At 40.5% G+C, this 14,149-nt stretch overlaps 1 protein-coding gene across 36 annotated transcripts in view; it reads left to right on the forward strand.

Moving 5' to 3' along the window:
- TCF4 (transcription factor 4) overlaps nt 1-14,149 on the forward strand; it is a 361,926-nt gene that overhangs the window by 324,896 nt on the left and 22,881 nt on the right. For 30 of the 36 annotated variants that reach the window (XM_032654534.1, XM_032654531.1, XM_032654537.1 and 27 more), the window contains 2 exons: nt 2,433-2,509; nt 5,420-5,623. In XM_032654534.1, the coding sequence (XP_032510425.1) occupies nt 2,433-2,509; nt 5,420-5,623 (281 nt within the window). The remainder of the gene's footprint in view (nt 1-2,432; nt 2,510-5,419; nt 5,624-14,149) is intronic. The other 6 variants (XM_032654546.1, XM_032654535.1, XM_032654539.1 and 3 more) reach the window with 1 other exon arrangement.

Raw genomic sequence — 14,149 nt, forward strand, 5'->3', positions numbered from 1 at the left:
TAGGAAGAGGTGGGAGAGACAGACTCCCCTACGATGGTGAAGTCATTTACATCCAAAACTTCTCTTTAAAATTACATGTTTTTAGAAATACAGGCACGTGGGAAACTTCCTTCGTAAACTTTTCTTGACTCTGTAGAAGATACTGCACAGAATAATATACTCCAAGAAAACATCTCAATGAGAAAACCCAGTTCACATCGTCATGAATAGGAATATAGATTATGTAGTCATCAAATACAGACTGTTCAAAAGGATCATTTCCCACAGAAATTTTAGACTTTTCAGATTCCCTCTTTAAAGTCCTTGTTACTGGAATGTTTGAAGAAAACTATAACTGTGTAAATAAATTGTGATGTAGCTGTGGAGTAAAAGGGGATGTTTTGCCATTTAATAGAACAAATTTAACATGACCTGTGGCTTCACATAATAACATTATAAGTTGTTAAATTGTGTTAGTAAAGCATTGCACTTTTCGGAGCTCCATTTTAAAGGCGCATTGCCTTTCCAGTATAAATGCTTCCAGAAAGGCCTTGTCTGGTACATGTCTCTTCTCTTTGGAAAGAGGACAGGTGGCTTCTTAAAAACAAACAAACAAAAAAAACCGAAATCACACCTGTACCTGATTGAAACCTGACCTTACTGTAATTTAGACTGGAGTCACTTGCCTGAATGCCGCCACCTCCATCTCTGTATTATTCCCGGCATGCAGCACTCACATGGCCCCTCATAACGTGGGTTCCCTGGTAAAGAGTGGGAGGTTTCAGATGGCCACAAAGCTTTCAGAGTGGCTTAGGTGAGACTTCATATCAGCCTTTTCCAAGCCTCCATTGACATCAGGGGGTCACAGAATAGAGAGGGAAATAGCTTGGACCTTTTAGTTCATATCTCCAGAGAGATAATGTTGAAACCGGGAAGAGCCAGAGATGACATAGAAGATAATGGAGCAGCAAGGAAATACTCCCCATGACAGAAAAGTCAAGTTCAGAATTGTTGTGCACTTCCGGCTCAGTACCATATTGTTAGGCTCTGGAAAATGATCACAGGTGTCAATGTCCAGAGCCAGAGAAGGCTTGAGACAACACGGAGCCCAGTGAGGCCAGGGATGAGGGAGTCTGGACAGGGAGAACTCCCAAGTTCCCCATTTCAAACAAAGCAGCTCTGATTTCATCCATTTTATAATTTGGAAAAAAGAATATTCTAGAACCTAATAAAGTTTGAGAACAGCTGTTTGAGTTGAATGCTCTGATTTACAGATGGACATACGAAGGCCCAGAAAGAGTATGGGATTTGCTGAGGATCCATCAGTAGCAATATCAGAGCTCAGGCTGGAATCCAGGGCTCACCACTCTGTCACTCCACTTCCAGGTTAAGGATGGGAGGGGAAAATTACGGTGAACAAATCATTCCAGAAAACGCCACAAATCCCCCAAACTGAGGAGCATGCTTTATGTGGAAGACACTGAAACAAGGCCACTTTTGGGGTGCTGGTAATCCATCCTGGAAGAGCACATGTTAGGAAGAAAGAACTTTATGAAGATATAAATATGGGGATAGACTGCTATTTTCACACCAATGGCTCTGTCCAGATTCTGTCACTAAAAGTAATTGAACGAAATATTCTATTTTTATTTAGCATAAAAATACACACAAATGCACACCCAGAAATGGCAGGAAGGATGGATTTTTAAAGTGCTAACAGTGTCGGAGCATGAGATTTCAGTGAGATCATAGATTTTTTTCCCCTTTCTTGAGTTTTTTTTATTTTCTAAGTTTTCTACATGGAGTGTGTATTATTTTAAATTTAAAAGTGGTTTTTATTTTGAAAGTGGTAGGTTAGACGTGTTATATTTATTATAGCAGGAATCTTTAAGTATAAGTGAATCATTAAAAACGTGTTTTCTTGGGAAGAAATCACTTAATGTTGTTACATTGAGTGTTTAAAGTCCTGGTTTAGTGGATCGCTGCCAGCTAATCTTATTTCCTTGAAAAGTTTCTGAAGGCTTATCCCTTCTTAAAGATCATTTAAAAAACAAGTAGCAGAGCTGCTTTTCATTGGTGAGAGAATTTTGGTTTAACAAACTGGCTTTGCATGAGGGTGTAATGAAAGCCCCTCTTTGCATTCTTAAAAGTACCTTGACTGTGTATGATAGTTTTCTATCAAAGGGACATTTCTCTAGCTAAAATTCAGAATCATTTAAGTGTTCCCTTTTAGGAGGAAGCCTGAGAGAATTCTGAGTCCATGTACAGTCTACATGTTTTACATTTAAAATACTTTCCTTGCCCCCAGATTCTTGTATGGGAAGTTTACGTGTATTTCCCTGTTGTCCAAGTAGAAATCAATATTGCTGATTTTTATAAGAACTGTTTAAAATGTTGGTAAGATTATTTTTAAGATTATACGGATCTCATTGTAATTCCCATTTTCATATCAGCAGGCACAGCTGTTTGGTCTAGAAATGGAGGACAGGCTTCATCATCTCCTAACTATGAAGGACCCTTACACTCTTTGGTAAGTTTCATCCACACATCTTCACTCTGGCCTTTCTTTTTTTTTTAAGATTTTTTTGATGTGGACCATTTTTAAAGTCTTCATTGAATTTGTTACAATATTGCTTCTGTTTTACGTTTTGGTTTTTTGGCCACAAGGCATGTGGGATCTTAGCTCCCCGGCCAGAGATCGAACCCACACCCCCTTCATTGGAAGGTGAAGTCTTAACCACTGGACCACCAGGGAAGTCCCCACTCTGGCCATTCTCAGGCCATGTGTCTCTTTTACCATCGAGTTCACTCTCCAAGGTTCTTATTTTCACGTCAAGTAAGCCCACGCGTTTGGTTAGAGCCAGAGTTATTAGATGGTGCTTGTTCCTGTTTATAGATTGTAACCCAGATACTACTACAGTGGAAGCCTCAGGGCTCTAAATATCTAGAACCAGGTAAGAGATTAAGAATCTTGGAAGGATCATGGCCTCCTCCCCTTGTGAGAGGAAGATGTGCATCAATGATTAGACGCCTCTCCTGACATGAGAGTGCTGGAGTTCCAACTGTGCTGTGGAGCTGGAACACTTGGAGAGTCTACATCTCTGTGCTTTACTTTCCAGAATAACAGGTTTATAGGCGTGTTCTTCTTGACCTCTGAATAAGAAGCCTACTGCTTATTTCCTCACTCACTTTGATTCTCGTGGAAATCTAGTAATTTCATTAAATCTCTCTTGTAGGGAATAGCTGAAAATTTTCCCTTGGTGTAATTAATATTATAAATAATCACATGATGATTCAGTGTTTGACACTCAGCTTAGGTGGAAGGGGCTGGAAACATGCATGAAGCAACACTGCTCTATGCAGTGTCTGGTCTGTAAATGAGTCAGGTGGGGAGGGGTAGCAGCAAGGAGCTGTCCTTCAAGGTTGAGTTTCCCTTTTTCTCTGCATATTTTGAGATGGAACATGGAAGTAGGCATAGATCAATGTATCTATCTATCTATCTACCTATCTTTATGTTGTCTTGTCAGCCGTTCAGGGTTTCCTTTCTCCCTTTTGGCTAACAACTTAAATTAAGGAAAATCTAAAAATGCAGATACAAAGGTGGATTTCCCCTTCACTGTGCTTTTCCATGCTGTCGTGTGTAACTCGGCCACCTCCACATTTTAGCCAATAAGGGGACCACAGATTGAGACGGTGTAAGCACTGCCTACATGAGCCCCATGAATCTACAGCCCACATCCAAATAAGCCATCGTTCTTTTAAGTGTTTCCTTCCATTAGTCAGTCTCTGGGACCCATCGATCAAAACTGGTTTTTTTCCAACTCTAGAGCTGTAAAGACTAGGTTTATAGTTGTGAACGGCAGCTTTAATTCTCTTTGAATTCTGAACACTCAAGAGGGGATTCCCAAGCAGAAACTGCTCTCCACCCAGAAGCTGTGAGCCAGAAAGGATGATAAGCACGTGTATTATTTCTTTTCGCGCTCACACTTACACTTGGAAGTGTATATCATCATTCCTATTTTTATAAATTAAGAAGTATAGACTCAAAGAAGTTTAGTCACTTTTCCAAGGTCATATAAGCAGCAGAGCTAGGAGTTTAAAGGAGGCCCCTTAACACCAAAGCCCACCAAATCAGAAGGCTCTGTACCCTACACTGACTGTATTAGACACACGTTCTTTCTGTTAGTAGGGAATAATTAGAAATTGTTTTTCTCATGCGGGAGAGCTGGTGTATCTGTTTGCACAGCCCGTTGGAAATCAAAGTGGATTGTAGCAGGGTCCGGTACAAAGAGGCACTAGATTTGAAGACTTAGATTGTAACCCTGACTTTACCATTTCCTGGCAGTGTGACATTGAATAACTAATTCACTTAATTTCTTTGAGCCTCATTTGCACGTCTATAAGGAAGGGATAATAATGTCTTCGCTGCTTGCTTACACATGTAGAGTGAGGATCCAGTGAGACGGTATATTTTAAAGTGCACCCTGGAGATGTTTGTTTGATATCATTACTGATCGCACTGAAAAAAATGAATACACATCTCCATGTCCAATTTCTTCACCAAAAACTATCCATATAGGCTGTATCCAGTTGTGGAAAACTAGGATCCTAATGGCTGGGGTGAAAAAAAGATCAGCTGGTTTTTCATTTTATAAGGTAGTGAATTCTCTACTATAGTAAGGGCTTTGAAATCAATTAGAAGCCCCGGGTGAACAATTCATTCAAGTCTTTATGATTCTTCAGTCTTGAAATCTCCTACCACTTTGGTTGACAGAATTTTTGCGATGTTTTTCTTTAACCGTTTTGAGGCTCCAGTTCCCTTTACACACACACACACACACACACACACACACACACACACACACACACACAAGCTGGTGATGGTAGCTAGAAAGCAAGAAACACAGTAAAAATTGTTAGTGCTCGATAAGAAATTACAGTCTGTACGCATTTACCTGTCCCTGACTTGATACATAACACCATATCATATGGCACAGAGGAAACCCAGGAGATGTGCCCTTAAGAAGATAATTTAATTGGGAAACTATAAATAGGTCACCTTTCCATTGTTAACTTTTTGAAATCTTTAACAAATGCCTGCCAGAACGTTCCTTAAATTCAATAAATGTTTCTTCTGAAGTAAATCTAAATTCTCTTTCAAAGTTATGCAGTATAATGTAGCATGTGTACTAACAATGTCCTGGAAGAATTACTGAATTTGTTCACAAAAAATTACACTATAATTATAGCATTAACAATTTTCACCAGTTTTCTAGGAAGGTCACTATTTATTTTTATTATAATTTTAAGGAAATAAACTTTACTGGAAACATATATCCAGAGACCCAAAGTGTGATTCGTGTCAACTCAGGTTTTATTTATATAACCTACACACGAATTTCGAACTAAATCAAATTTCACATCATTTATTAACCAACAGCAAAGCCGAATTGAAGATCGTTTAGAAAGACTGGACGATGCTATTCATGTTCTCCGGAATCATGCCGTGGGCCCGTCCACAGCCATGCCTGGTGGTCATGGGGACATGCACGGAATCATTGGACCGGCTCATAATGGAGCAATGGGTGGTCTGGCCTCAGGGTATGGAACCGGTCTTCTTTCTGCCAACAGACATTCACTCATGGTAAGTGACTAAATTTCGGGACTCTAGTTATCTTATAGAATTAGAATTTCTAGTACAAATACTACTGCTGCAGTTTTTTCTTTTGTAAACAGCTTTATTGAGATGTAATTTATTTAACCTACAATTCACCCCTTTCACTTTTACAATGTACTGTGTTCTACATATATTCTCAGGGTTATGCCATCAGCACCAGAGTCTAATTTTAGAATATTTTTGACCCCTACAAAAAGAAAAGAAATCCACATGCCCGTTAGCAGTCACTCTCCATCCTTCCCTCCCCCTAGCCCCTGGCAACTACTAACCTACTTTCTGTCTCTATAAATTTGCCTAGTCTAGATATTTCCTATAAATGGAATCCCACAGTATGTGGTGGTCTTCTGTGACTGACTTATTTCACTTAGCATAATGTTTTCAGGGTTTATATATGTTTTATCATTTATCAGAGCACCATTCATTTTTAGTCCCCAAAAGATTCCATTGTATAGCTATACGTTAAATATCCATTCATCAGGGGATGGGTATTTGGGTTACTTCCAGCCTTTGGCTGTTAGGAATAATGCTCCTGTGGGCATTCATGTACTAGTTTTTGTGTGGACATATGTTTTCATTTCACTTAAGTATAAGCCTAGGAGATCATTGCTGGGTCATTGCTGGTGTGTTCAAGTCTTCAGTTTGGGGACTTCAGCTAAAGATCCCAATGTCCATGTGACGTTGCTGGCATTTCACATGTGAATAGGTTGGATTTTTTAAATTATTATTAAATAAGCCAAATCAATGTCTTTTGCTTCTGAGTATGCTATGGGAGGTAGAAATATATGGTGTGTCTGTCTAAACAGATGATGTGGCACCATGTAATTTCAGTATATCGTAGTTTTACCACTACCTATTTACGAATGTGTTTGTTTGAATAATAATTAAGCAGATTTGTCCATATTACAATTGAAATTTCAATTTTGCCACTTACTTTTGGAAAGGACTTGGGAGTGCATTCTTTCTTGGATGATTACAAAGACTCAGCAAATCTCCCTAACAAAATGTTAAGTGATGACAATTAATGAAGTGACCATATGGGTGGGGAATTTCATATTACTAGTGATTCTGTGTAATTCTGCTCTTTACAAACTCCTGACCAGAGAACACCTTAGTGTCCTGTTTTGTGCCTTACAGGCTCTCAGAAAGTTGCATGTATGAAGGTCTATTTTCCATTATCACTAGAGCATCTCTTACTTAAAGATGATTCCAAAAGGAGAATGCAAAAGAAGTACAGATTATTCTGAGGCTCTTTAAGTTCTTTTCTCGTTCAGAAGTATTCTTCTGCCCTCCTTTGCATTTCTCTTAATAAAAGATTAAGAGTCCCATCCTGAGCGGTATGTTATGGAAACCTGCAACCAATTTGAAACCAAAAATACTGGTTTATAAATAGAAGCAGTGAACTCACTTCTAAAACGTGGAAAGGTATTTTTGAATGCCAAAGCTAAATCTTTTTTTTTCTTTTTTCACTTTTCGTAGACTCTACCCTAAAAATTCCTCATTGAGTAAAAAGTGTTTGTCTATTCATGGCAGTTGCTAAGAGTTCACAAAAGGAAAAATCTAGATTTTAATTTAGCTTGGCCTCAGGTAATGTGCTAAATACGCTTGGGATGCATATAATATGAGATTTTAGTTTGTACAGCTTTTTTTTTTAACTACAATGTTTAAACAATACTGCTTTTAATTAAGGAATCTGGCTTTATTAAAAGCCAGATCTGTGACTTACAACCATTTCTGTATATCTGCTCTCAATCAAGAGAAAAATACTTTAATTTCTGTAGCTGTGTTCGTTTTGCATATGTTAAACGGATGCAACGTGCACCCAGGACGTTGCTTCAGAGACAGGTTTGTTTTTTTTTTCCATAAATATGTAAAGTTTGCTCTTAAATACCAGATGTAGGTTAAGTGGTTCTTTAAAATAATAAACTATACAGAGATGTTTTCTGGAACCTTTTATTTGACCTTTGAATTGCCTCCTCTTTGAGTTTGATTCAGAGGTGGGATAGGAGGAAGAGACTAGACTCATCTTTGGAGATGGGAAGTGGGACTGACCCAGGTGGAGGGGGAGGGGAGAGAATGAACAGAGCAATAGAAAAGGGGAAATCATCGGCCCGTATTACACAGCAACGTCTTTAATTATTTTGGAAGAAACGATGCCGAAGCAGTAAAACAGCTAGTTTTGCTGATGGGGAAAAGTGCTCACTCACTCTCCTGAAGACATTTCTAATTCAGTCAAGGGTGACGGCCGAGCCAACCAGATCATAGAGTAACTCCAAAGCCATGGCAGGACAACCTGCTGCCCTTTGAAGCCGACGGAGGCCTAGCAGTCTTTCTCCTTTTTTCTCAAAAACATTCAGGGCGCCCAGCGCATCTGAGCTCCTCGGCCCAAAACCCCAACGTGTGCACAAGAGATCGGATCCTCATTTCTTGCCTTGCGCAAACTGGTATGACTTTTCAAACAAAAACATCAGAACAAAGGAAATAGTTTTTGAATTTAGTCAGTCTGAAGTTAGCCTTTGACCATTTGATACATTCCACAATAAAAAGGAAGCTGAAGGGGAAGGGAAAAACCCACCCCCCTTCCTCCCCCCAGCAACAACAAAAAAAATTCAAGGAGGATACTGGTAATGTTTTCCACATTTGAATTTTAATACATGAAACAGGCCATAAAACGTTGGCCAGCTGCAGTAAATAAAGTAGCAGTGGGAGGTACACACTGGAAACGTCGGACCAGCGCTGGTGGGAGTTTCATTCCCAGCTACACACCTTCAATTGTTGTTCTGGAGTGTAAGCGAGTTGCAGTAACTTAACACCCATCCCAGGGCTGGTTTTGTTTTGAGCCAATCTCCTTTATAACTCTCCTTAATAATTCCTTCTGATTAAAGAACAGATAGCTTTGAATTCTCTTGACCTCCGTCTCTCCTCGTTTCCTCTCTCCCTGCCTTCCAAAATCAAAACGAAATGGCTTGATCACTTGGAAGATGATAGAAGCATTTCTTTCTGCAGCAGCTTGCAATCGTGGTGGGGAGAACCGTGGTTCTGCCTGGGCCATTATGTTATCTCATTTAATTGCTAACATATTGTACTTAGCTTTTGATTCATAAAATGTTTTCCTTGGAGTTCTGAAGTAGGTCTTCAGTAAATGACTAAGTATTAGTATAATGAAAGGGGTTTTTTTTTTTTTTTTTTTTTCCACAGCAGCATGGCTCATAGCACTCAAGCGAATGTTGATTCTTGTGGGCTTTCTAGATGATACTATTTGTCCATGCTCTTTCCTGCTCAGAAACCTTCACCGGCTTTCCATTATCTACAAGATAAAGACATATTTCTTAGCCTAGCTTATTAAGCCCATCACTGTCTACCAAAAGCCTTGTGCCTAGCTCTTCCAATGCAGAAACTTTGCCAGCAAGACCAACCTCTGCATATTACCAGCATTTGCGCTGTGCATTCTCACTAGGTACGTCTTTTGCGTCTATCTGGCTTGTCCTGTTCTATCCACTGCTCTTAGCCCATCTCATTCCCACCCATTCTCAAAACTCTCACTCAAATTCTGTCTCTTTCAGGAAGCCTTTCCTTGCCACCTCCACCTGTGAGAGTCTTTTTCTTTTCTACTCTCACAGCGCTATGAATCATACCTTTGGCTAGATATTTATTTTACCCACTTAGGCAAAGCTATATATCTTTGGTAGGTCTGACTTTTGCCTTACCAACTAGATTGTCAATTCCTTGAGTACCATGTGTTACATTTTGTTTCCCTCCCAGTAGATAAATCGTCAGTCAAAAGGGAAGAAAGGAAACTCAATATTTTCTGAGTGCCTGACAAGTGGCCAGCCCTTCAGCTAGGAGCTCCATATACCTTATCTCAGGCCTTCTTCACAGGAGTCCAGTGAGGGTGGTAATGCTTTCCATTTTAGGTGTTGGTCAGATGACCTTAGAAGGTTTGAGTGGTCAATATCAAGTCCGGAAGCTAGATTTAAACTCAGGAGGCTTTGACTGTAAATTCCATGCTCTTGTCTTACCATCATGGGCACTCCTCAGACAGGATCTGTAGTTATACCTTTTAAGAGCTAATTTCAGGTGGTTAGAACTCATGATTTTCAAATCTTAACAAATGTTGGTCGACAAGAGAGAAGTTTCTAGGTGTCTTATGGCCAGTTTCCCAAAGCAGCTCCCTACCCACATGGAAAGGTAAAGAACTTTCCTCCAGTATTGGTAGTATGCTGGATTAAATCCCACCTTGTCTAAACACTTATTCTTAAATCAACATGTCTGTGCTAAGTGGCAAGAGGTGTGGTGAGTGCTCCTTGCTAGGTGGTTGGAGTAGTTAATTTTAAAACATTAAGTTGTTTTTCTTACCTTAGCCTCCCAGTTTTCTAATGGAATCCAAGCAGAAATTTCGGAATGTGGGAGATTAAAGAAATAGCTGGGGGCTTCCCTGGTGGCGCAGTTGTTGAGAGTCCGCCTGCCGATGCAGGGGACACGGGTTCGTGCCCCGGTCCGGGAGGATCCCACGTGCCGCGGAGCGGCTGGGCCCGTGAGCCATGGCCGCTGAGCCTGAGCGTCCGGAGCCTGTGCGCTGCAACGGGAGAGGCCACAACAGTGAGAGGCCCGCGTACCGCAAAAAAAAAAAAAAGTAAAAATATTGGGTTGGCCAAAAACGCCATTCGGGTTTTCCATACTGTCTCATGGACAAACCGGAACAAACTTTTTGGCCAACCCGATACCTTCATGTGATTCTGTTCCTGCTTTTTTTTTTTTTTTTTTTGCGGTACGCGGGCCTTTCACTGTTGTGGCCTCTCCCGTTGCGGAGCACAGGCTCCAGACGCTCAGGCTCAGCGGCCATGGCTCACGGGCCCAGCCGCTCCGCGGCACGTGGGATCTTCCCGGACTGGGACATGAACCCGCGTCCCCTGCATCGGCAGGCGGACTCTCAACCACTGCGCCACCAGGGAAGCCCTGTTCCTGCTCTCGATTACTCGTCAGTAGAGTCAGCAATGGTGGGATCATTTTAGCTGAAAAGCTCCTATACTATTAATATATAATATTAGTGTGGTTCCCAGAGCCTTTTTGCTTAAAGCCCATCTATTCATTTCAAAAACATTTACCAAGTCATTACCAAATGCTGAGCTCTATGCTAAGTTGTGGTTTCTCCTCTCAAGGGGTTCACAGTCTCGTAGGATACGGTATATATTTTTTTTTAAAAATTGCTGCGGCAGTGTGGTAAGACTCATAGGAGAGCAGGGCCCAGCTCTGATATCCGGGAGGGAAGGATCAGATTGTCACTTGGGAGGAGTAGTGGTCTCCTAAGGATCTAGTTGCCCTAGATGACCTAGGGGTGGAGGAGCCCTGTGAAACACACCACCCACACCTCTTCTCCACAGCATCACCTGAGGCCTCTTACTAGACTCCTAGTAAGTCTAGGACGATGTGGCACACGTTTTAGAAACCACTGGTATAAGCCAGTCTTAGCCCACTTTCCCTCTTTTCAGTATCATTTTTAGTGTGACTTTGGATTCCAAAGAATTCATTAGAAGGTCAGTCATTAGGTGAAGAAGCACCTTTTTATTTCAGTGACACTAAATATATGAGAGCTTTTACCACTTAGGATTTCAGAGGATAAACAAATGAGTTCTGCTTTTATAGTTCTTAGGAATTAGGACCATTGAATTTTAGATGCTGAAAGCACCGCAGAAGTCATTTAGCCCATTGCTTTTATTTTACTGCTGAGGACTGAGGCCCAGAAGGGGGAAGTGACCCAGGTATGGATACTCTCTGGTTAATGGCCGAGCTAGGATTAGAAACCAGACAAGCCAGCAACGAGACCAGCACTCTTTGTACTAAATATTACACTGCTGCAACAAATTTCCTCTCTAACCCGACGCCATAGCAATTTCAAAACTGTGGCTGGTATTACGTGTGTTCTGTTAACTGATGAAACCCAAGAAAACTCTTTAGTTGCCCCTTGGCTCTCTGCACCCTGTTGCTATTGAGTTCTGCCAATCTAATTTGGCCCCAGGAGAGAGTAGTGGGCAGTGATGTGATACTTTGAGTAGCATTTACTGGTATGTTGTAATGCAAGTAACAGAAGTCAGAAAACTCTGTTTCTACGTGGCCATCTTCAACAAGGGTATGAACCACAGGGGCTTAGTCATCCTCAGTCTTGTTCCTCTTGGGTTTTCGGGGATTCTGATTCCATAAATGTCTGTGTATATTTGAGCACCTACTTCATTTCTAAGCAATTATTAGCATATAATCTCAGAGACCCTTAGAAGGCATCTCCATCCAAATCCCTCTACAAATTTGCTGCCAAGCAGTGAACAAGCCTCTATTAGCCTCCTTCCTCCAAGGCTAAGTACTCTAAATGACCATAAATCCCATTTCCATCAGACTTCAGAAAATTCTTCCTTAGGTCCAGCCCAAATTTATTTCCCTGTGAAGAGTTTTCATTTTTCTGCCCATTGGAGTTACCCCTAAGTCAACTCAACAAATACTTGAGAAACTTGAAGACAGTCTACTCTTTTTTTTTTTTTTTTCCTCTAGGGTATACATCTGGATCTTCAAATATTTATCCTAAAAAAAAAAAAAGTTTTGACTTTATAACTTTCCAGTGCATTCTTCCAAGTTTAAAAAGAATACTCCCCCACTGCTCGCCCAGGACCTTTTAGTGTGTAGAATCCCAAACTGAATACGATGCTCAAGGAATCATTAGCACAGACTAGGGTGGATCTGTCACAAAACCCACTAAATACATTATGTCTTCATTAAAGGCCACCTAACAGCATCCTACTGGCAGTATTTGATGACATCATCATTCTACTGACAAACACTGAACTTGAAATCAGCTGAAATCCATCGGCCACATGTCCGTCAACTGTCCTTGTGCACTATTTGTTGTATCAGTGAATTTCATACCGTTTCCGGTGTCAGGGTCTCCTTTAAATCCTCATTCAGTCACATATTCTGCAGCTCTGTGGTTGGCAAATTTGTCACCAAACGCCAGGTGTGCAGCATTCCCGCGAACGAGGTTTATACAGAAAGACTTGTTCTTGGTGGAACTAAACTGAGTTGAGAGGTCATCGCCTGTGTTTCAGAGCATTTCGGAACTGTCTTTTAAATAGCCTGTTATAGAATTTCACCCAAGATCTTAGTCATCAACATCATCTTTCTATAGCTTCTACATTGGATTTTGTTTTTCTTTAATGAGGATATTTGCCTATCTCTAATGTTCTACCATCTCTCCTACTCTCCACAATTATCAAACATTTCTGAAAGCTGATTAGCAACCTCAATTGGAAGGTTTTCTCTATATCAAAGTTGTACTTTATTTTAAGAAAACCTGGGCGGAAAAGGCAGAAAGGGAAAATAACTTGAAGAAATTCCCTTCATTTAAAAAACGTCTGCCGGCTTTTTTTGAGATATTATTGACATCTAACGTATGTCAGTGTAAGGTGTACAATGCAACGATTTGATACATGTATATTTTACAAAATGTTTACTCCAGTAAGGTTAGTTAACACCTCCATCCCCTCACATAATTAGTTGTTTTTTTTTTTTTTTTTTTTGGTGGTGGTGATAACTTTTAAGAGCCACCATCAAGAACTTTCAAATATACAATACAGTATTGTTAATTAATGTCACCATGCTGTACATTAGATTCCCAGGGTTTATCTATCTTATAGGTGGAAGTTTCTCGCCTTTGACCAACATCCCCCCATTTCCCCCAGCCCCCAGCAACCACCATTCTACTCTCTCATTTCTTTGAGTTCATTTTTTTAGATTCTGCATATAACTGAGACATACAGTATTTGTCTTTCTCCGTCTGACTTAGAGAAGTTCTCTTGACCATGGGTTAGTTACGACAGTTTTAGAATCCTTGAGGTCAACATTGGTATTTCAGCATCCGTTTAAACAAAAGTCAAGAGGTTTTGAATCCAGCCATAGCAGGGAGACCATTTACTCTCCATTAACAAGCTCTTAAGACAAGTGGTTCGGCATGGTGTGTGCCCAGATCCCACAGCTCTAGGTCTAAATTAGGTATATCCCCTTTTTCTTCCCCCAATACCCATTTTACTTGAATTCAGGCCCTGTGACCTAGAAATGAGACAGTCAGTCTGCACTGGACCATCAAACCCAAAGGACTCCCTTTCTCCTTGCTTCTAGGACAAGCCAAGCCTAGTTCCTTAATCTTTCCCCTGTGGTTAGCACCCTGGTGTCATGAACCTTAAATACATAAAACCCAGCGGTTGTCTCCTCTGCTTTTAAAATATAAAAACACATTTAAAACAGACTCTATTACCTCAACACATTTTGACTTTGCTTTCTTCTTAAATAACAGGAAAAAGCAGGTAGACGCTTTCAGTAGCACAGCTATATTTTGTTGGGGACAAAGACACAGTGCTAACCAGTCCGTAATTTAGAGAAGACACGACCTGTACATTTTTAAAAGGTAATATTACCCTCATTTTCTCAGGAAAGCAGATTTTCTGAAGGGAAAAA

Source organism: Phocoena sinus, chromosome 14 (assembly GCF_008692025.1).
Source record: "Phocoena sinus isolate mPhoSin1 chromosome 14, mPhoSin1.pri, whole genome shotgun sequence".
Taxonomy (NCBI): domain Eukaryota; kingdom Metazoa; phylum Chordata; class Mammalia; order Artiodactyla; family Phocoenidae; genus Phocoena; species Phocoena sinus.